The 24,875-nt window shown below is 43.0% G+C and overlaps 1 protein-coding gene across 14 annotated transcripts in view; it reads left to right on the top strand.

The window, feature by feature from the left end:
• Nucleotides 1-474: 474 nt before the first annotated feature.
• amph (amphiphysin) overlaps nucleotides 475-24,875 on the top strand; it is a 139,090-nt gene continuing 114,689 nt past the window's right edge. For all 14 annotated transcript variants that reach the window (XM_029641993.2, XM_029642006.2, XM_029642001.2 and 11 more), the window contains exon 1: nucleotides 475-597. In XM_029641993.2, the coding sequence (XP_029497853.1) occupies nucleotides 529-597 (69 nt within the window). In that variant the 5' untranslated portion in view covers nucleotides 475-528. The remainder of the gene's footprint in view (nucleotides 598-24,875) is intronic.

Raw genomic sequence — 24,875 nt, 5'->3', positions numbered from 1 at the left:
GCTAGGATAGGGATTGATGTGGAATCCCACATCAGCAGCACATGTCCATCCCCAGGCCTCCCCCAACACACACACACACACACACACACACACTCATTCATGTACTGTATGCTTTCTACATAAGACTATCCACACGGGCTCATGTCCACGAAAGCTTTGACGCAACCCAGAAGTGTTTTCCCTGTTCACAAGCAAGCGACATGTACAGTGGGGGCAGGGTTGGAGCAAGTCTACGCCTATAGGCTACATTGTATGTCTGTTTGAAGCAGAAACGGGATAACAATATCCTGGTCCAGCTAGGCATCATGTTGATATCTTGTCATGATAAATACATTATAACTAATCGTAATATACAAACCAGAACATATAATAATCATTATACTAAAAACTGGGACGTTTGGTTGAGTGTGTGCATTTTTGTACTGTGGCTTTAAGAATTGATCCTCCCCTCCTTCCTAGTCCGTCATCATTTCTCTGTCCTAGGTGCTAAACTGAAGCGACGCTCATCCCGTTGCAGTATCAGCAGCCATGGCCGAAATAAAGACGGGGATTTTCGCCAAAAACGTCCAGAAACGGCTAAGCAGGGCACAGGAAAAGGTAAAGCGTTTAACACATTTCAAATCGACATCCTGTGTATCAAGTTGTTTTTGCTTTGTGCTAAACCGCGTTTGTGCCCAGAGGAGCGGTCCAAGGATTGTTCTCGGGTAGCTGGGAGGAGCAGGTGTATGGATGGATGTGTGTAGAAATTGTAGTCGGCGTAGGCTAATCGTGCACGGATAAGTGAATATGTCTCATGATTAAAATACCTTCCCTGATATATTTTGCTTGACTATAACAGCATTTATGTTCTAGCCTCTGCATTTAGCCTAGATGCATGGCGACAATTGTAATGTCGCGAATGCAATATTATCCCCTACTGCCATTTCACAGCGAGGCTTTGAAAGCTCCATTACAGTATCCACTTTAATATACGAACTAAATGAACGGAAGGCCCTTAGAACGGAGGCCAACACACTGCTTTTGTGAAGCCTGTCAAATGGGAATGAGCCTACATCAATCTTATAACGAATATCACGTCAACTAAACGTCATAGCGATGTCTGAAACATTTCATTCGGTGTTAAAGATCAGCCTCCTCCATTTCGAGGCATGCTTGTGTTGTTTCATTTACATTTCGCTTATAGCCCAATTAAATACATAACCTTAATTCAAGTTGTGTGTCAAAACCGTGTTTTTCTGCAAGGTCAGGGGAAGGGGAGATGGTGAGATGGGGAATGCCCTGCTCACTGCAGCACGAACGATATAGCGGTGGTTCTCTTCCCTACTCGTGCTCAACGATGCGTTTTTAGGCTGTGGCGTAGCCTATATGCCTGCGTTTACAGTAGTAGATAATACTCAGCCAATCCTTTCTATTTAAGAACGGGTATTTTTAGGGCCTTGCTTGTATTTACAGACTCCAGGTAGACTAATAATGGAATTTTGGCCAAAAGCTTGAAAAAGGGAAACTGCCTAGGCTAGGGGCGGCCCAGTAGTTAGAGAGGCGAGCCAACAACTGGGTTGCCAGTTTGAATCCCGGGTCCGATGGGAAAAATCCCTCGGAAATGAGGCAACTGTTATTGCTGTTATCAAATCCTAGATGCCATTGCCTGCCGTTGTGCCCTTGAGCAATGCACTTACCAAAACAACAGCTCCCTGGGCACACAGTGTGAGTTCTGCTCCAAAAACACGTCTATATGTGTCTTTCAGAGGGTTTGGATTCAAAGTGGAAGTCAAATTTTGGTTGGACCTTGTGTGCAATTGACCAATAAAGTCATCTTAATCTATTGTTTTACAGGCTTTGTCTTACCCGAAAATGGGATCTATGTTTATTATGGCTTGTATCTTTAGGCAAGCTAGTCATTTTTACAGGGCAATATTGAATGGTTTTAGCCAGTTGTTGTTTTTACAACCTGTTTTGGCCTGCCTCATTTAAATTGTACATGCAGAGCAATGGACGTTGAGCAAATTTGGTTTGATATGAAATGGGACGTTGACATGAACACAGATGCAATTCACAGATACAATTACAGACAGTCTATTAGACATAATACATCTACAACCATGACAAAAGACTGCACACCGACCACCTATCACCCTTCTTTCAACTAGCTGATGGTCAGGTCGAAAAATAAAAATCAACGGCCTGTGAAGCTGGTAAAGAGAGTATTCCCTGGTTCTAGATCAGACACACGCACACACAGACACAAACCGCAGTAAGAGGATTGTCTTTCTTTTAATATCCCCTCGTGCTACTGTTCTCCTAATGGCAGACTCGAGGTGAAGAACGTGCGGAACAGTCTTAGTTAATATATACATTACAGCCAAAACTGCTTTTTAATTACACCTATTGCTTGGCCCAAGTGTCTGCGGTAGCCTAGTTATTAAACCTACGGTATTCACAAAACAAATGTTTTCTGAACTCAAGCACAGGTGGAAACATTAGTTTAATACCTCTCCTCTAAATTCAATAGCGTTGACAGACACACATGGGCCTTTTGCTGGGGAAATTCACGATGACACGCGGTCAACATTTTTATTGAACATACATTTGTTTCCTGGAGGTGCGTCTGCCATATGACAAAGCTGCATCAACATGTCTAAAATCTGTGGGGTGGCAGGCAAGATGTGTAGACAGTCTACCTCTGAGTGTGCTGTCCATGGTGCTGAAATCACCACTGCTCTGGTGTTACCTTTTTTTTTTGCCTAAGTAAGGGACGTGTAAGATTTATGAAAGGTTTTGACTTGCAGTATACTACACTTACATTCGGAGTGCTTTTTCATTTGATATTCAATATGCTATTCTTATTCTATTCTAAGACGAGCCTTCCATTTGAATGCATATTGAAGTTCATCATAAGTATTCAATAAAACTTTATTGAATGAATGCACCTTTTTGTCAACATCAGGCCTGCTCATATTCTATAATCAGCTTTACCCTAGATGTTACCACCACAATCCAATATTACTTTATACCAACAAATGTTTTACACCCACTTTTTGCCATATCTACTATCTAAGCCTACGAGAAAGTGTCTGCCATCAGGCCTGGAGGGAAGCAAAAGCTAACCAAGAATGGTAAAGCCCCCTTCACTGGATCTTCACTCGGAACGAGGAAGAGCTCGGTTTTGTTTGATTGGGAAGTTTGTTGTTTACAATATATTGGAAAGTTCTTGGTAGCTACCTAGCTTCTTATTTTGGGTCCCACGACGCAGTTGGCACCAGTTGCGGGGACTGCTTGTATCTTTCCAGGGATCCTGCTGACCAAGGACGGGTCTGAGAATCTATTTGGCATCGCAGCTAGCCTAAATGCTAGCCAGCTGGACGCCCAGTTAGCGAGGTGTTCTTGAACGCAGCCTGCGACGCAGTTAGCCATTGTGGCTGGGACCGCGGATTGTCCCGGGTTTGTGGCCGTCTAGATCCCTGCTGTTTTCAATTTTCCCCGTGTCCTGCCCTGTCTGGAACTGTGAGGAGTAACAGCCTAACATACATTGCTAGCTACCATGACAAAGACCAAAGCCGGCGGGAGTACCGTGGAGGACAGTGTCAGTGGTGTCTCTATCACACGTGAAGGATCTTTCAAAGAAACAAAAAGAGACCTATAAGCAGAAACAAGAAAATAGTTTCAAGTGTTTTGTCCAAATACTGGTGGGTTCTACGACCTGAGCAGAGAGGTCCAGGACCTGAAGAACAATTTGCAGTTCTCCCATGGTCAGCTCGATGAGTTGAAGCAGGAGAATGGAAAGATTACAGCAATCTGTAAGTCATTGAGAGAGGACATCAGTTCTGTGTGTGAATCCTTGATAACAATGACAGATAAATCAGAGGGACAATCAAGGCGAAACAACATGGTTGTGGACAGAATTGCAGAATCTCCACATGAGACCTGGATGGAGTCTGAGTACGAAGTGAGGAAAATGATCTCTGAGAAATTGAAGATGGTCCACAGGAAGATTGAGGTAGAGCGCGCCCACTGGACTGGAAAATTCACCACCGGTCTAAGTGATAGGCCCAGGCCAAGTTCCTGAGGTTCAAGGACAAGGTAGCTGTTCTGGAAAGAGCCAAGGACTTGAGAGGAACGTATATCTTCCTCAACGAGGACTATCCTGAAGCTGTGCGCCAGAAGAGGAAAGAACTGATCCCAGCCATGAAAGCTGCCAGAGTGCCTACATCCGCTACGACAGGCTCATTGTCCACCCTCCCTCCCAGAAGCCTGGAAGGGATGAGAGAGCCAAGCCTATGGGTTCGTAGCCTCAACCCCGCAGCACACACACACCAATTTATTAATGGACTGCTGAATGTATATATTTACTCTTGCTTTGTTTGCTCTTTTCAATATGATGTCTCTCTGATAAGCTACACAGGAAAGGGCTGAAAATAGACCATATTAATACAGTTGAAGTGAGAAGTTCACATACACCTTAGCCAAATACATTTAAACTCAGTTTTTTACAATTCCTGACATTTAATCCTAGTAAAAATGACCTGTCTTAGGTCAGTTAGGATCACCAATTTATTTTAAGAATGTGAAATGTCAGAATAATAGTAGAGAATGATTTATTTCAGCTTTTATTTCTTTCATCACATTCCCAGTGGGTCAGAAGTTTACATACACTCAATTAGTATAGTATAGTCCCTCCTGCAGCAAAGCACCCCCACAACATGATGCTGCAACCCCCGGGCTTCACGGTTGGGATGGTGTTCTTCAGCTTGCAAGCATCCCCCTTTTTCCTCCAAACATAACGATGGTATTTATGGCCAACAGTTCTATTTTTGTTTCTTCAGACCAGAGGACAATTTCTACAAAAAGTATGACCTTTGTCCCCATGTGCAGTTGCAAGCCGTAGTCTGGCTTTTTTATGGCGGTTTTGGAGCAGTGGCTTCATCCTTGCTGAGTGGCCTATCAGTTTATGTTGATATAGGATTTGTTTTACTGTGGATACAGATACTTTTGTACCTGTTTCCTCCAGCATCTTCACAAGGTCCTTTACTGTTCTGGGATTGATTTTTCACTTTTCGCACCAAAGTGCGTTCATCTCTAGGAGACAGAACACGTCTCCTTCCTGAGCGGTATGACGACTGCGTGGTCCCATGGTGTTTATATTGCGTACTATTGTTTGTACAGATGAACATGGTACCTTAAGGCATTTGGAAATTGCTGGATGAAGCAGACTTGTGGAGGTCTACAATTTTTTTTCTGTGGTCTTGGCTGATTTCTTTAGATTTTTCCCATGATGTCAAGCAAAGAGGCACTGAGTTGAAGTTCGGCCTTGAAATACAGCCACAGGTACACCTCCAATTGACCCAAATGATGTCAATTAGCCTATCAGAAGCTTCTAAAGCCATGACATAATTTTATGGAATTTTCCAAGCTGTTTAAAGGCAGTCAACTTAATGTATGTAAACCTTTGACCCACTGGAATTGTGATACAGTGAAATAATCTGTCTGTAAACAATTGTTGGAAAAATGTATTGCGTCATGCACAAAGTAGATGTCCTAACCGACTTGCCAAAACTATAGTTTGTTAACATGAAATTTGTGGAGTGGTTGAAAAATGAGTTTTAATGACTCCAACCTAAGTGTATGTAAACCTTAAGACTTCAACTGTATATGTAGCCTTAGAAATAAGGTTAATGAAATCAATAACTTTGCTAACATCAGATAACATTCATATGTTAGCCATATTAGACTCACTTAGATAATTAATTTGTTGATACATCAGTAGCTATACATATATATATATATATATATATAACATTTACAGAAGAGACAGAAATGCTGATGGGGGAGGAGCCATATCCCTGTAATGCTTAGAGAAGATCTTATGTCTTGTGTTATTGAAGTGTTGTGGTTGCAGGTTCACTTGGCACATCTAAAGCCTTTTCTTTTGGGGTGTTTCAATAGGCCACCAAGTGCTAACGGCCAGTATCTAAATAATATGTGTGAAATGCTTGATAATGTATGTGATGTAAACAGAGAGGTCTACTTTCTTGGGGACCTGAATATTGACTGGTTTTCATCAAGCTGTCTGCTCAAGAGGAAGCTTCTTACTGTAACCAGTGCCTGTAATCTGGTTCAGGTTATTAATCAACCTACCAGGTTGTTTACAAACCCTACCGGAACAATGTATGTACATCCACATGTATTGATCCCATTTTTACTAATACTGTTCTAAAGCTGTATCTCTAGCCATTGGATGCAGTGATCACAATATAGTGGCTATATACAGGAAAGCCAAATTTTCAACAGCTGGGCCTTAAATAGTGTATAAGATATCATACAAAAGATTTTGCTGTGACTCTTATGTGGATGATGTTAAAAATATTTGTTGGTCTGATGTGATTATCTTCTTATGGGCAGGTGGGATGGCAGCGTCCCGCCTGGCCAACATCCGGTGAAATTGCAGAGTGAGAAATTCAAACTACAGTATTATAAATATTTAACTTTCATAAAATCAGAAGTGCAGCCGCTGTGTCAGATTTCAAAAAGGCTTTACGGCGAAAGCACACCATGCGATTATCTGAGGACAGCGCCCTGCATACAAACACATGAAAAACATTTCAACCAGGCAGGTGCGACACAAAAGTCAGAAATGGCTATATAAAAAATGCCTTACCTTTGATCTTCTTCTTTTGGCACTCCAAAAGGTCCCAGTTACATCACAAATGGTCATTTTGTTCGATAATGTCCTTCTTTATATCCATACAAAACTCAGTTTAGCTGGCGTGCTTCAGTCAATAATCCACCCAGTTTCCCTCCATCAAAATGCATACAAATTGAATCCCAAACGTTACTAATAAACATTTCCAAATAAGTCAAACAACGTTTATAATCAAACATTAGGTAAATAAACAATCAAATTTAAGACGGAGAATCGTTGTTGTCTTTACCGGAGAAAAATACCAAAGTATGTGCTCTCTTCCACGCGCTTGGAAACACTACAGCCAAAATGTGAGCCACCTAGAAAAACTACAATTTCTGGCTCATTTTTCAAAAAACCAGCCTGAACCTCTTTCTAAAGACTGTTGACATCTAGTGGAAGCCCTAGGAACTGCAATCTGGGAGAATTTGGCCTTATAATAAAAGTGATAGCCATTGAAAATAGTGATAGGCCCCAAAAAAATTCTGGGATGTTTGTCCTCTGGGTTTCGCCTGCCATATCAGTTCTATTATACTCACAGACATCATTTTAACAATTTTAGAAACTTTAGAGTTTTCTATCCAAATCTACCAATTATATGCATATCGTTTCATATCTGGGCCTGAGTAACAGGCAGTTTACTTTGGGCACGCTTTACATTCGGACGTCAAAATACTGCCCCCTACCCAAGAGAGGTTAATGAGGAGTATCCAGACGCTGCACTTGATTAATTTATGATATTGCTTCTTCCAATTATTTATAAACATGCACCTGAGAAGAAACTGACTGTTAGAACTGTTAAGGCTCCATGGATTGATGAGGAATTGACAAACTGTATGAAGGAGATGGGGCGAAAGGAGTGGCTAATAAGTCTGGCTGTACATTTGACTGGCTTACTTACTGCATATTGAGAAATTATGTGACTAAACTCAACAAAAAGAAGAAGAAACTTTAATATGAAGCCAAGATGAATGATATAAAGAATGATGGAAAAAATACTTTGGAGTACTTTAAGTGAAATTATGGGCAGAAAGACTAATTCAACTCTATCTTTCATCGAATCAGATTAATTTGATGTCGCCAATTATTTTTTGGGATTATTTCACTGGCAAAGTGGAAAAATTTAGGCAGGAAATGCCCACGACAAACTGTGAACAATTATATTCATGTATAAAAAATAAAAAAAGAATAATGAAAGAAAAGCAGTGCAAGTTTGAATTTTGTAAAGTTAGTGTGGGAGAGGTGGAAAAACAATTGTTAACGATCAATAATGACAAACCACCTGACATTGACAATTTAGATGGAAAGCTACTGAGGATGGTGGCTGACTCTATAGCCACTCCTATCTGTCATATTTTTAATCTGAGCCTAGAGGAAAATATTTGTCCTCCGGCCTGGAGGGAAGCCAAAGTAATTCCACTACCCAAGAGTGGTAAAGCGGCCTTTACTGGTTGTAACAGCAGACCTATCAGCTTGCTGCCAGCTCTTAGCAAACTGTTGGAAAAAATTGTGTTTGACCAAGCTATTTCTCTATAAACAGATTAACAACAGACTTTCAGCATGCTTATGCTTATGTACTGCACTGACACAAATTACTGATGAATGGTTGAAAGAAATTGATAATAAGAAGATTGCGGGAGCTGTACTGTTAGATTTCAGTGCAGCCTTTGATATTATTGACCATAACCTGTTGAAAAAACATAACCTTCCTAGTGCAGGCGTTCCGCTAGCAGAACCCCTCGACAACATTCCGCTGAAAAGGCGAAATTCAAAAATGTTTTTTAGAAATATGTAACTTTCACACATTAACAAGTCTAATACAGCAAATGAAAGATAAACATCTTGTTAATCTACCCATCGTGTCAAATTTAAAAAATGCTTTACAGCGAAAGCACAACATATGATTGTTAGGTCAAAGCCAAGTAAAAAAAACACACGCCATTTTTCCAGACAAAGATAGGAGTCACAAAAAGCAGAAATATAGATAAAATGAATCACTAACCTTTGATCTTCATCAGATGACACTCATAGGACATCATGTTACACAATACATGTATGTTTTGTTCGATAATGTGCATATTTATATCCACAAATCTCAGTTTACATTGGCGCGTTACGTGCAGTAATATTTTGATTCCAAAACATCTGGTGATTTTTGCAGAAATACTCATAATAAACAATGATAAAAGATACAACTGGTATTCACAGAATTAAAGGAAAGGAATCCCAGTTCGAACAATAAATGAGTGATTTGTTCCATAAAGTCCATCATTTATGTCCAAATAGACACTTGTTGTTAGCGTGTTCAGCCCAGTAATGCATCTTCATCAACAAACAACAACAACATACAACAAAAAATATCTAGTTAACAGAAGAAAGGAAGACAAAATAAGGACAGAAGAAAAAGGAAAAGAAAAAGGACAACAAAGTGAAACCTCTAAAGAAACAAGAGACCATAATACAAGAAACAGCACTATAGAGAGATAGAACAACAACAACGCCACCACTGCCAGCTAGCCTACTTCAGCAGTACTGTATCATTTGAATTATTTTAGTCAATAAGATTCCTGCTACGTAAGCTTAACTTTCTGAACATTCGAGACGTGTAGTCCACTTGTCATTCCAATCTCCTTTGCATTAGCGTAGCCTCTTCTGTAGCCTGTCAACTATGTGTCTGTCTATCCCTGTTCTCTCCTCTCTGCACAGACCATACAAACGCTCCACACCGCGTGGCCGCGGCCACTCTAATCTGGTGGTCCCAGCGCGCACGACCCACGTGGAGTTCCAGGTCTCCGGTAGCCTCTGGAACTGCCGATCTGCGGCCAACAAGGCAGAGTTCATCTCAGCCTATGCCTCCCTCCAGTCCCTCGACTTCTTGGCACTGACGGAAACATGGATCACCACAGATAACACTGCTACTCCTACTGCTCTCTCTTCGTCCGCCCACGTGTTCTCGCACACCCGAGAGCTTCTGGTCAGCGGGGTGGTGGCACCGGGATCCTCATCTCTCCCAAGTGGTCATTCTCTCTTTCTCCCCTTACCCATCTGTCTATCGCCTCCTTTGAATTCCATGCTGTCACAGTTACCAGCCCTTTCAAGCTTAACATCCTTATCATTTATCGCCCTCCAGGTTCCCTCGGAGAGTTCATCAATGAGCTTGATGCCTTGATAAGCTCCTTTCCTGAGGACGGCTCACCTCTCACAGTTCTGGGCGACTTTAACCTCCCCACGTCTACCTTTGACTCATTCCTCTCTGCCTCCTTCTTTCCACTCCTCTCCTCTTTTGACCTCACCCTCTCACCTTCCCCTCTACTCACAAGGCAGGCAATACGCTCGACCTCATCTTTACTAGATGCTGTTCTTCCACTAACCTCACTGCAACTCCCCTCCAAGTCTCCGACCACTACCTTGTATCCTTTTCCCTCTCGCTCTCATCCAACACTTCCCACACTGTCCCTACTCGGATGGTATCGCGCCGTCCCAATCTTCGCTCTCTCTCCCCCGCTACTCTCTCCTCTTCCATCCTATCATCTCTTCCCTCTGCTCAAACCTTCTCCAACCTATCTCCTGATTCTGCCTCCTCAACCCTCCTCTCCTCCCTTTCTGCATCCCTTGATTCTCTATGTCCCCTATCCTCCAGGCCGGCTCGGTCCTCCCCTCCTGCTCCGTGTCTCGACGACTCATTGCGAGCTCACAGAACAGGGCTCCGGGCAGCCGAGCGGAAATGGAGGAAAACTCGCCTCCCTGCGGACCTGGCATCCTTTCACTCCCTCCTCTCTACATTTTCCTCTTCTGTCTCTGCTGCTAAAGCCACTTTCTACCACTCTAAATTCCAAGCATCTGCCTCTAACCCTAGGAAGCTCTTTGCCACCTTCTCCTCCCTCCTGAATCCTCCTCCCCCCCCCCCTCCCTCTCTGCAGATGACTTCGTCAACCATTTTGAAAAGAAGGTCGACGACATCCGATCCTCGTTTGCTAAGTCAAACGACACCGCTGGTTCTGCTCACACTGCCCTACCCTGTGCTCTGACCTCTTTCTCCCTCTCTCTCCAGATGAAATATCGCGTCTTGTGACGGCCGGCCGCCCAACAACCTGCCCGCTTGACCCTATTCCCTCCTCTCTTCTCCAGACCATTTCCGGAGACCTTCTCCCTTACCTCACCTCGCTCATCAACTCATCCCTGACCGCTGGCTACGTCCCTTCTGTCTTCAAGAGAGCGAGAGTTGCACCCCTTCTGAAAAAACCTACACTCGATCCCTCCGATGTCAACAACTACAGACCAGTATCCCTTCTTTCTTTTCTCTCCAAAACTCTTGAACGTGCCGTCCTTGGCCAGCTCTCCCGCTATCTCTCTCAGAATGACCTTCTTGATCCAAATCAGTCAGGTTTCAAGACTAGTCATTCAACTGAGACTGCTCTTCTCTGTATCACGGAGGCCCTCCGCACTGCTAAAGCTAACTCTCTCTCCTCTGCTCTCATCCTTCTAGACCTATCGGCTGCCTTCGATACTGTGAACCATCAGATCCTCCTCTCCACCCTCTCCGAGTTGGGCATCTCCGGCGCGGCCCACGCTTGGATTGCGTCCTACCTGACAGGTCGCTCCTACCAGGTGGCGTGGCGAGAATCTGTCTCCTCACCACGCGCTCTCACCACTGGCGTCCCCCAGGGCTCTGTTCTAGGCCCTCTCCTATTCTCGCTATACACCAAGTCACTTGGCTCTGTCATAACCTCACATGGTCTCTCCTATCATTGCTATGCAGACGACACACAATTAATCTTCTCCTTTCCCCCTGATGACCAGGTGGCGAATCGCATCTCTGCATGTCTGGCAGACATATCAGTGTGGATGACGGATCACCACCTCAAGCTGAACCTCGGCAAGACGGAGCTGCTCTTCCTCCCGGGAAGGACTGCCCATTCCATGATCTCGCCATCACGGTTGACAACTCCATTGTGTCCTCCTCCCAGAGCGCTAAGAACCTTGGCGTGATCCTGGACAACACCCTGTCGTTCTCAACTAACATCAAGGCGGTGGCCCGTTCTTGTAGGTTCATGCTCTACAACATCCGCAGAGTACGACCCTGCCTCACACAGGAAGCAGCGCAGGTCCTAATCCAGGCACTTGTCATCTCCCGTCTGGATTACTGCAACTCGCTGTTGGCTGGGCTCCCTGCCTGTGCCATTAAACCCCTACAACTCATCCAGAACGCCGCTGCCCGTCTGGTGTTCAACCTTCCCAAGTTCTCTCACGTCACCCCGCTCCTCCGCTCTCTCCACTGGCTTCCAGTTGAAGCTCGCATCCGCTACAAGACCATGGTGCTTGCCTACGGAGCTGTGAGGGGAACGGCACCTCAGTACCTCCAGGCTCTGATCAGGCCCTACACCCAAACAAGGGCACTGCGTTCATCCACCTCTGGCCTGCTCGCCTCCCTACCACTGAGGAAGTACAGTTCCCGCGCAGCCCAGTCAAAACTGTTCGCTGCTCTGGCCCCCCAATGGTGGAACAAACTCCCTCACGACGCCAGGACAGCGGAGTCAATCACCACCTTCCGGAGACACCTGAAACCCCACCTCTTTCAGGAATACCTAGGATAGGATAAAGTAATCCTTCTCACCCCCCCTTAAAAGATTTAGATGCACTATTGTAAAGTGGCTGTTCCACTGGATGTCTTAAGGTGAACACACCAATTTGTAAGTCGCTCTGGATAAGAGCGTCTGCTAAATGACTTAAATGTAAATGTAAATCAAATTTGATTTGTCACATGCAGCGAAATGCTTGTGCTTCTAGTTCTGACCATGTAGTAATATCTAACAAGTAATTTAACAATTTCACAACAACCACCTTATACACACAAGTGTAAAGGAATGAATAAGAATACTAATACAGTGCCTTGCGAAAGTATTCGGCCCCCTTGAACTTTGCAACCTTTTGCCACATTTCAGGCTTCAAACATAAAGATATAAAACTGTATTTTTTTGTGAAGAATCATATATGGATATATATATATGGATGAGCGATGGCCGAACGGCATAGGCTAGATGCAGTAGATGGTATAGAGTACAGTATATACATGAGTAATGTAGGGTATGTAAACATCATATAAAGTGGCATAGTTTAAAGTAACTATTGATACATTTATTACATCTAATTTTTTATTATAAAAGTGGCTAGAGATTGAGTCAGTGTGTTGGCAGCAGCCACTCAATGTTAGTGATGGCTGTTTAACAGTCTGATGGCCTTGAGATAGAAGCTGTTTTTCAGTCTCGCTGTCCGAGCTTTGAAGCACCTGTACTGGCCTCGCCTTCTGGATGATAGCGGGGTGAACAGGCAGTGGCTCGGGTGGTTGTTGTCCTTGATTACCTTTTTGGCCTTCCTGTGACAACGGGTGGTGTAGGTGTCCTGGAGTGCAGGTAGTTTGCCCCCGGTGATGCATTATGCAGACCTCACTACCCTCTGGAGAGCCTTATGGTTGTGGGCGGAGCAGTTGCCGGACCAGGCGGCAATACAGCCCGGCAGGATGCTCTCGATTGTGCATCTGTAAAAATTGGAGTATTTTTGGTGACAAGCCGAATTTCTTCAGCCTCCTGAGGTTAAAGAGGCGCTGTTGTGCCTTCTTCACGATGCTGTCTGTGTGGGTGGACCATTTCAGTTTGTCCGTGCGGAACTTAAAACTTTCCACCTTAACTTAACTTACTACCCTCTCCACTGCTGTCCCGTCGATGTGGATAGTGGGTGCTCCCTCTGCTGTTTCCTGAAGTCCACGATCATCTCCTTTGTTTTGTAGATGTTGAGTGTGAGGTTATTTTCCTGACACCCCACTCCGAGGGCCCTCACCTCCTCCCTGTAGGCCGTCTCGTCGTTGTTGGTAATGCAAACTTGATGATTGAGTTGGAGGCGTGCATGGCCACTCAGTCATGGGTGAACAGGGAGTACAGGAGAGGGCTGAGAACGCACCCTTGTGGGGCCCCAGTTGGGTGCGGCCCGTCAGGAAGTCCAGCACCCAGTTGCACAGGACGGGGTCGAGACCCAGGGTCAAATAATCTTACTAGAAAATATTCATATTCATGAAATCACAAGTGAAATATAGCGAAACACAGCTTAGCCTTTTTTTAATCACCCTGTCATCTCAGATTTAGAAATTATGCTTTACAGCGATATCAAGACAAGCGTTTGTAAGTTTATCGATAGCCTAGCATAGCATTATGTCCAGCTAGCAGCAGGAAGCTTGGTCACGAAAATCAAAAAAGCAATCAAATTAACTGTTTACCTTTGATCTTCGGATGTTTTCACTGACGAGACTCCCAGTTAGACAGCAAAGGTTCCTTTTGTTCCATAAAGATTATTTTTATACCCAAAATACCTCCGTTTGTCAAGTTATTTTCAGAAATCCACCGGAAATAGCAGTCACGACAACGCCGGAAAAAATTCTCAATGATATCCATAATATCGACAGAAACATGGCAAACGTTTTTTATAATCAATCCTCAAGGTGTTTTTCAAATATATATTCGATAATATATCAACCGGGACAGTTGGCTTTTCAGTAGGACCGGGAGGAAAATTGGCTACCTCTCTATTTTACGCAAGAATCACTCTGAGAGCCATCAGCTGGCCACTTACGCAATGTGCTCGTTTACGCTCATTCTTCAACAAAGGTGTGAAACTACGTCTAAAGGCTGTAGACATCTTAGGGAAGACGTAGAAAAAGGAATCTGGTTGATATCCCTTTAAATGGAGGATAGGCATGCAAAGGAGCAGAAGGGCACTTCCTGATTGGATTTTCCTCATGGTTTCGCCTGCAATATCAGTTCTGTTATACTCACGGACAATATTTTTACAGTTTTGGAAACTTTAGTGTTTTCTATCCTAAGCTGTCAATTATATGCATATTCTAGCATCTGGTCCTGAGAAATAGGCCGTTTACTTTGGGAACGTTATTTTTCCAAAAATAAAAATAGTGCCCCCTAGCTTCAAGAGGTTGGTGCTAGACCTCAGCTAAATCTGGTAATGAATGGTGTGGCTGTTGAACAAGTTGAGGAGACTAAATTACTTGGTGTTACCTTCGATTGTAAACTGCCATGGTCAAAACATATAGATTCAATGGTTGTAAAGATGCGGAGAGGTCTGTCCGTAATAAAGAGATGCTCTGCTTTTTTGACACTGCACTCCAAAAAGCAAGTTCTGCAAGCTCTAGTTTAGTCTAATCTTGATTATTGTACAGTATTAAATAGGGCCCTTATTGCATGGAACTTCCTTCCATCTCATATTGATCAAATAAACAGCAAACCTGGATTCAAAAAAGAGATAAAGCAACACCTCGTGGCACAACGCCTCTCTCCTATTGGACCTAGATAGTTTGTGTGTATGCATTGATATGTATGTAGTTCTGACCTTGAGCTGTTCATGTCTATTGATGTTCTGTATTATGTCATTCTGTATTATGTTTCATGTTTTGTGTTGACCCCAGGAAGAGTAGCTGCTGCTTTTGCAACAGCTAATGGGGATCCTAATAAAATACCACATTTGATTGTCATTTACAACAGTTTGCCCTTAAAAGTGAATGCACTGGTTATTTTTTGTGTGCAATTTTAGTATAGTCATGAAACCATAAATTCTAACTGTGCATTAGCTGCAATGGTCAGGCGAAGGCAGAGGGGTTTGAAGAAGAACACACACACACACACAGACACGTATCAATGGACACCATGAATCAGAGCACAATTTTCTCTGAAATGGACCAATTACAGTGCTAATTTTAGCCGCCATCCAAATGGAGTATACCCAGGTCTTGTTTATACTGACATCCATCTAGTCTTGGTCCCAAATGGCACCCTATTCCCTATATAGTGCACTACCTTTGTAGAGCAGGGCCCAAAGTGCACTATTTTTGATAAGAGCCCTATGTAGGGAATAGGGTGCAATTTGAGACACAGCCCTAGACTTTCAACACATTTCCAATACACTGCCTTCCTTACTGGAAAGGCCTCTGTGGATGATAACGATTTATTTTAATCCTGAAGGATGATGCCTATGTTTTCTCTTTGGGTAAATGTTCCCCATTTTAATTGATACTTTTAATCTTCTGTATATTCAACCCTTAAGTTAGACAAAATACATTTTAGTGGATTTCCTAGTAATATGTATGTACAGTATCCAGGTTATTCATCGTCCCTTAATCAGCGTAGGTAGTCATTTTGATTTCAACACTTAATCAGCGTAGGTAGTCATTTTGATTTCAACACTTAATCAGCGTAGGTAGTCATTTTGATTTCAACACTTAATCAGCGTAGGTAGTCATTTTGATTTCAACACTCAATTGAATAAGATGGCGGTACATCAATAGGTGTTGGCCCACTTCGATGAGCGTATTATTGTTTTACATTTCGAGTTAGTAGTGGGTGGAGCGTTAGTTAAACACAACAGTGTGCCTCAGTGATCAGTAGGTCTGGCTACCTTCAAAATGGATACTAGAAATTGGTTTAAAAATAATGCATCATCTGCCGCAACAAGTGGTGCTGAAACTCCACTCGTTGAAATCACTGCTACAATTGATGGCGATCATGGCAATGTGGCCAGCCCACAGAGTTGGGCTAGCGTAGTCTCTGTCAATGGTGAAGCTAGCGGAGCCCCCCTCCCAGTCCCGCCACCTGCCTCCTTGCCCCCACCCAGCTCAGCAGCAGCTGATAGCCATGCTAAAGCACACAAGCCAGAGCCACCCACATCCAGAGAAGCAGCCCCAAATGACCTTGGGGTTGAGAAGCCCAATCGGGTGATATTAGATGTGTTTCCAGTAAGTTGTATTCAGGGAAGAAGCAGTCTTTTGCTAATACATGGTACCATAATCGAGATTGGCTAGAATATTCAGTACAAGCTGACTGTCACGTTCTGACCTTAGTTCTTTTGTTATGTCTTTGTTTTAGTATGGTCAGGGTGTGATTTGGGTGGGTTGTCTATGTTCGTTTTTCTATGTTGTGTTTTGCGTTTGGCCTGGTATGGTTCTCAATCAGAGGCCGGTGTCGTTAGTTGTCTCTGATTGAGAATCATACTTAGGTAGTCTTTTCCCACCTGTGTTTCGTGGGTGATTGTTTTCTGTCTTTGTGTATGTCACCAGACCGAATGACACGAAACGAAACAGTCCTCTTTGTTATTTTTGTTTTAGAGTTCTGTGTTTAATAAATTCATCATGAACACGTACCACGCTGCGCATTGGTCCTCCCATCCTTGCTACTCCTCCTCAGAAGAGGAGGAAGACGAGTGTTACACTGACTTAGTCTTTTGTTTCCCCCGCCTCAAATTTCAGTCCAGCACGTCTGTGTCAACAGACTCCAACTTTACCATTAAAGGGTTCTGTTATTGGAAGCATTAGAGACAGAAAAAGAACCAACCTGCCACCTCGAAAGAACACTTAACATGTAAGGGCTATGTAGAGGGAGAGAGAAATGCACCAAGAGACAACCAGTGTGGATACTTCCTGCGCTAACATGGATCAGCTTGATCTTCGTAGATATTACCTTGGCTCTATTTTTATCCGTTAACCTCTTCCCTCTACTCGGGACGCTTGCGTCCCAACTAGAGCTCTGGAAATGCAAATGTGCTACGCTAAATGCTAATAGTATTAGTTAAAACTCAAACGTTCATTAAAATACACATGCAGGGTATCGAATTAAAGCTACACTCGTTGTGAATCCAGGCAACAAGTCAGATTTTTAAAATGCTTTTCGGCGAAAGCATGAGAAGCTATTATCTGATAGCATGTAACACCCCAAAAGACCCACAGGGGACGTAAACAAAATAATTAGCATTTCGGCGTTACACAAACCGCACAATAAAATAGAAAACATTCATTACCTTTCTCCATCTTCTTTGTTGGCACTCCTAGATGTCCCATAAACACTATTTGGGTCTTTATTTCGATTAAATCGGTCCATATAAAGCCTAGATATCGTTATATGTAGACTGTGTGATAAACGAAAAAAACAGTTTCAAAACGTAACGTCATTTTTTAAAATTCAAAAAGTCGACGATAAACTTTCACAAAACACTTCGAAATACGTTTGTAATGCAACTTTAGGTATTAGTAAACGTTAATAAGCGATAAAATTCATCAGGAGGCGATGTAAAGATCATTAGCTGTCCGTCTGGAAAAATGTCCGGCTAGAAACTCAACGAAAATATCCGGTCCTAGACCGGAAGAGATACGGTGTCCTGCATGTGTTTGACCAAGAAAAAACTCGAAGGGAAATGACAAGACTCTAGACACCGTGTGGAAGCTGTAGGTACTGCAACCTCAGTCAATTAATTGTGGTTCACCTTTATCAATGGGTTCAAGTAGCGCATGGATATATTTTCCCATTTTCAGTGATCAGTTTTTCCTGTGCTTTTCGATGTAAATGCCGTTCTGGTAAAGCCACGGCAGTGATTTAACCAGTTTTATAAACGTCTGAGTGTTTTCTATCCACACAGACTAAGCAAATGCATATACTATATTCCTGGCATGAGTAGCAGGGCGCTGAAATGTTGCGTGATTTTTAACAGAATGTTCAAAAAAGTAGAGGGTAGAAGCAACAGGTTAATAAACTCCCTCTAAGAAGAGATCATGACGCATGACAGAGAAAGGCAGTGGGGTGTTGTCATTGTTTGAGTATACCCACCAAAATGACCCAGAAGTGGCCAAGATAGCACCAACCATTCCGCACAACGCAACCTACACGAGCCACGACGTCCAGAACGACTGAATAAAACAAATGAGCAACTTAGTGACCGAGCATATTGTCGGGGAAGTAATAGGGGACTCGTTTTCTTCTATAAAGTGGACCGAACAAGCGACTCCACGGCTGCGAAAACATTTCAATCGTACTTCTGTTTGTTGATGGAAACTATGAAATAAAAGAGTGCATTCTGACCATAGCCACTGCAGATGCAGGTGATGCCAAAACTCCCACAGAAACTGTTATCACAGAACAGACCAAGGCTGGACTGAGAACGGGCAAAATCCTGAGTAAAGTCTACAACGGAGCCTCTGTGATGTCGGGGAAGCATGGGTGAGTGCAGAGACTTCTACCACCAGCTTCATCTGGTGGTGGGCCATGCCATTTCCTCCGGGGATGCCATTTGAGATTTCTTTCAACATTTGTAATCTTTTTTACAAATTTGTAAGAAAGCCCACCATTAGAGTTCATTACAAGGGGGAGACACTGAAACGCCTGCTCGACCACTGCTAGACCGGTCACCTGACCACTGTACAAGTCATCTTCAAGTCCTCCAAGGATATATCCAAGTTGCTGGCACAGATTGAAAACACACAAGCTTTTCCCGCAGATGTGGAAGTCGAGGCAGTGAGGTTGCCATATCAAAGCCCAGCTTCAGGTTGATCGCTCTCATGGTAAAAAAAGATCCTGTTACTTTTTGACCCACCAAACAATGTGCTCCAGTCACTGGTGAACAGTGCATCGGTGTGTCGATGGTCTCCAAGTTTTTGGAGCTATGGAATCAGTGCGTTGACGCAACAGGCCAAGGGCCAAACAAGAGGAGACACACAACCAACAAAAATGTGGTTGAAGAATCAACGGGAGTGGGACACAACCATGATGAAGAGGAGGCGAGCAACGGGAGTGGGACACAACCATGATGAAGAGGAGGCGAGCAACGGGAGTGGGACACAACCATGATGAAGAGGCGAGCAACGGGAGTGGCGTAGATGCACTACGTGGAGAGATGCACTCCCCAAAGCGCCCGTTCAACAGCATACTTATGGACTTGCTGTCTTCACTTGATCCAGCAGGGCACATGTTTCTGGATACAGCCAAAGTCAAGTCCCTCTTGGAGTATGCTGTTGCCCAACAGTTCCTCCACACACAAGTGAATGGGTCCACGCCTGCAGAGGATTGGAAATGGACACAAAACTCTTCTGACCACCTTCCACAAGACCATGGAGGCGTTTCTAAGTGTCATGGTAGCGATGAAGTCTGCTTGAAAGTTTGGAACCTCCACTGCCGTGTGTGAGAACTCTTTTTCTACGTTGAAAAATATTTTCAGTGATCCCCGAAGGAGCATGCTTCACCCTCGCAGAGCCCACCTTATACAACTTTCCGTCGAGAATGACCTCACAAGGAAATGCAGGAATGAGTGGAAGGAATATGTGCCGAGGAGATTCCATTCCGCAGAGAAATGCCATCTCCAGATTTATTAGACCCAACAAGGAGAGACAGAGAGTGTGAGTAGATTGTTTTGATGTTTTTCCTGTCTGCAATGTGCAGAGTGGTGCTGTCCATGGTCCTGTTTAAGGTTCGCTTGTTATTTGCACACTGTGGTGCTTTTGTGACTCTGTTTTGGCTATAGGCATAGGTAGGCCTAAAAATAATACTTTAATATTACTATCACTTTATTGTATAAGATTTGATTCAATGTTATGGCAAATGCTTTGTCCTCATTCAAGAGCTGTCGACTCCACTCAATAGTGCTGAGTCTCATTATTGGCTGTTGAGCGATCATGTTTATTATAATGTTAAAGACTACGTTTTTATTTAGTTGTTTCATATTTTTGTAAGGAAGGACAATAAGGGAGGGAGAAAACGAGGGCGCCGACAAGCCGGAGAGAGAGACTGACTGACTTCTTCAACCCATCTCTACTGGTCCAGTCCGTAAGCTAACGCACAGGAGTGGACAGTTGTTTTTCTCTAATTTTTATTCACCGACAAAAGCTATTAATTAATTAGGATGACTTTCTACTTTTGTATTTTTTACGATCAAAATGAAGAAACGTGGAATAAAGTGCTCGGATACTGACTGACTGATTGGTAGAAGGACTAAAGGTTTGTTTCTCTCCACAACGCATTGTATAAAACCAAGCTGAATTTACATGGAAGTACAATTCTAGTTTAAATTGTAGTTTGTTTCAAAGTTATCATTGTTGATGATAGTGAAAAAATGGAGGACCAAGAACGAAAGGAAAACCTGATTTAAAAAATGGGAGATGTTTTGTACCAAGATGTTTTTACCCTATAAATCAACTATTTGATTATTGCCTGTACTGTGTTAAACAGTTAACTGTAGTATTGCATTCATTATAGTGGTAATGCAACAGGCTAGTACAGTCAGATTTGTTTGTCTTTTATTTGTTGATTGTGTTGTGGTTTGAGATGGGGTTTCGATACAGGTCAGGAAAAATGTAATTACATTTTTCTTATCCAGTTGTTCCTAGTGTTCCTATCTGTTAATTAAATCAGACTTTATTATCTGGGCTTACCATTTAACCCCCCAAGGTTGATGTCTAATGAAATAGCATAATACAAAAATCCCCTTAAAAATCGGTCCGTTTAAACTAGAGCTTTTTTTTATTTGCTGCATCTCAATCCACCGCATCCACCTATGTCGCACTTCCTGTGGTGAAAGATGACAGAACTGTTTGTCAGACCATGAGACATCTCAAAAGTCGGTCTTCTCGCAAAAATGTCTGTAGCGTTCGAACGGTTTCATTTGCGTGGCGCAGCCATGTAGCCTTGGCTGCAAATAAAAAGTAACATAGTCAAAATATGCAATTCTATTATTTTCTCAGGATGCACCTGAGCTCAATTTTGAGTCTCATTGCAAAGGGTCTGAATACGTATGTAAATAAAAGTATGAATTTCCTAAAACCTGTTTTCGCTTTGGCATTATGGGGTGTAGATGTAGTGTAGATTGCTGAGGAATGTTTTATTTAATCCATTTTAGAATCAGGCTGTAACATAACAAAATGTGGAAAAAGTCAAGGGGTCTGAATACTTTCCAAATGCAGCGTATGGGTTGAAAATGGCAGATTTGGACACTGATAAGCTCTTAAATTGTAACGCAGTGGTTTTACAGTAACGTGCCGTCAGAGCTCAGGGTCTCCGCTTAACAGCTCTGTATAGGTTTAGCCGTTCTGAACTTCAGCACGGAGCAACAAGAAGTTGCCCCATCACTCTGCTAATGTTTTGTTGTCTGAGTAAGGAAAATGCTTTAAATTATGAGGACTTAATTATTTTGAGTTTTTTTTTTTTAATGCCACTTCGATGTTAAACACCCGCGAGTCCAAATGTGCACTTCACATTTCCATATCATTGACACTGTGTATGACATGAGTTTAATGTTTATGATCACTGTTTTTGATGTACAGTTACAAGATGACATGGTGTTTTACCGTTGGTTGTCCTGAACAGAATGAGCCTGTTTGTTGTGTTGTTCAAAAAAGCACCTTTAAAGTTCAGGTCTCTTCTTTTGAGTCATAAAAGTGCATTTAAATGATTTGGGAACTGTGCACACTTTGGAAAGGTGTATGGCCACTTTGAAACACCAGTTAGACCTCTCACTCAAACCCGTGTCATTTTTTGGTCTCATGCTGCACCGACTCCCAATTTTCCAAGAATAATCTTATCATGTTACTGAATGTAATCCAGAGTATCTCCGATTTTATTATCAACAAATGCAGAGAAAAGTGCAGTAAAATGAACATAAAATCAACAGTGTTCATGTTTGGATTCAGTCTTGTGTCAGTTAAGTGTTGAGTCCTTTTAGTGTAATAATTTCCCCATAACTTCCCTTAACTTACAAACTGTTCCCTTTTAAATGCTACCTCTTCTGTAAGAAACATTTCAATTTTGCCCTATAGGTTAATTCCCATGAGTGTAAGGGGTTCATTTTAAGGTTAGGATTGGGTAGGAGAAGCTGATCCTAGATCTTCATCTAGGGGAAACTTCAACCTGGAGAAGGCCTGCAGGAATAAGAGAAAGGACAAGGAGTCCTTTGTTTTTAGGGGGAAGGTATTGGATGTAGCCTGGCCCTGATATGAGATCCTAGGGCAGGATGGATCACATGAGGAAGAAGTAGGGTAAAAGAAACAACCAATGCCGGTCCCAAGTGACAAGACGCATCATGTCCCAATTATATACACCTATAATGGATTTTCAACTGCTACAAGGGTTTATGAGACATTAAAACCTTGTCAAAAGCATGAATCTAAGTTTACAATATTAAAGTCTCTGCTTGGTTTCCAATCTGGCAACAAAAAAAATATTTTAGAAGGACTCCTGTGTATTGTCAGTGTATTCACTGTTCCTCCTGTTGACACAATCAATTCTGTTAGTGTTGTGCTGGTCCTGTATTCAGTGTTTTTCTTTATTATCTAATCTTTCCTGTGGAACAGTTGGGTTGGTCAGGTTTGATTGTGATTCATGTGTGACTGGTAACAATATAACCTTGCAGATAAAATACACAACAGTAAGTGTATATCGCCACCTCATCTCCGCCCACTTCAACAGTGATTTGCCGTGAAGAGCCATAAACATTTTGGCAGTGGCTGACCTGTTAAGACCACTATGCTGATGAGGTGTACTAGTCGGAGTGTTGAAATCCTGCACTAGAGCTCCATCCATAGTAATGTTTTAGCAAAGGGATATGCTCCGGTATCTTGGCTAAGAAACGTACTCCACTTTTTGTCTCTTTTTGTCTCTTTCACAATAATAATAACAATAACAATAATGGGGTATCCATTGTCAAAACTATTAACCCAAAAGTTTAACATGTAAACTCAGCAAAAAAAGAAACGTCAACTGCATTTATTTTATTTTATTTTCAGCAAACTTAACATGTGTAAATATTTGTATGAACATAAGATTCAACAACTGAGACATAAACTGAAATAGTTCCACAGACATGTGACTAACATAAATGGAATAATGTGTCCCTGAACAAAGGGGGGGGGGTCAAAATCAAAAGTAACAATCAGTATCTGGTGTGGCCACCAGCTGCATTAAGTACTGTAGTGCATCTCCTTATGGACTGCACCAGATTTGCCAGTTCTTGCTGTGAGATGTTACCCCACTCTTCTACCAAGGCACCTGCAAGTTCCCAGACATTGCTGGGGGGGAATGGTCCTAGCCCTCACGCTCCGATCCAACAGGTCCCAGATGTGCTCAATGGGATTGAGATCTGGGCTCTTCGCTGACCATGGCAGAACACTGACATTCCTGTCTTCCAGGAAATCACGCACAGAATGAGCAGTATGGCTGGTGGCATTGTCATGCTGGAGGGTCATGTCAGGATGAGCCTGCAGGAAGGGCACCACATGAGGGAGGAGGATGTCTTCCCTGTCACACACAGCGTTGATTGCCTGCAATGACAACAAGCTCAGTCTGATGATGCTGTGACTCACCGCCCCAGACCATGACGGACCCTCCACTTCCAAATCGATCTCGCTCCAGAGTACAGGCCTCGGCGTAACGCTCATTCCTTTGACAATAAATGTGAATCCGACCATCACCCCTGGTGAGACAACCACGACTCGTCAGTGAAGAGCACTTTTTGTCAGTCCTGTCTGGTCCAGCGACGGTGGGTTTGTGCCCATAGGCGACGTTGTTGCCGGTGATGTCTGGTGAGGACCGGCCTTACAACATGCCTACAAGCCCTCAGTCCAGCGTCTCTCAGCCTATTGCGGACAGTCTGAGCACTGATGGAGAGATTCTCAGACAGTTGCTGTTGCCATCCTGTACCTGTCCTGCATGTGTGATGTTCGGATGTACCGATCCTGTGCAGGTGTTGTTACACATGGTCTGCCACAGCGAGGATGATCAGCTGTCCGTCCTGTCTCCCTGTTGCTCTGTCTTAGGCGTCTCACGGTACGGACATTGCAATTTATTGCCCTGGCCACATCTGCAGTCCTCATGCCTCCTTGCAGCATGATTTAAGGCACGTTCACTCAGATGAACAGGGACCCTGGGCATCTTTCGTTTGGTGTTTTTCAGAGTCAGTAGAAAGGCCTTTTTAGTGTCCTAAGTTTTCATAACTGTGACCTTAATTGCCATCTGTAAGCTGTTCCACAGGTACATGTTCATTAATTGTTTATGGTTCATTGAACAAGCATGGGAATCAGTGTTTAAACCATTTACAATGAAGATCTGTGAAGGTATTTTGATTTTTACGAATTATCTTTGAAAGACAGGGACCTGAAAAAGGGACGTTTCTTTTTTGTTTTTGCTGAGTTTATGATCTAGCTAGCAGAGCAGGTCGCTAATGGCTAGCATGGCTAGTGTGTGTTGAGGATAGCATTCCATTTAGCTAGCATTGCTGCGAATAGCATTCTTGTAATGTCTGGCTTTTGGTGACTTTGCTGTGCTGTGAGACTGAGACTCCTGGCTTAGCCGAGAGGTTAATATTTGATAGGCTAGCTGTCTCTGCTGGATTGCGT

Source organism: Oncorhynchus nerka, linkage group LG9b (genome assembly GCF_034236695.1).
Source record: "Oncorhynchus nerka isolate Pitt River linkage group LG9b, Oner_Uvic_2.0, whole genome shotgun sequence".
Taxonomy (NCBI): domain Eukaryota; kingdom Metazoa; phylum Chordata; class Actinopteri; order Salmoniformes; family Salmonidae; genus Oncorhynchus; species Oncorhynchus nerka.
Note: the sequence above shows the minus strand (reverse complement) of the source record. Positions and strands in the feature narration are given on the sequence as shown.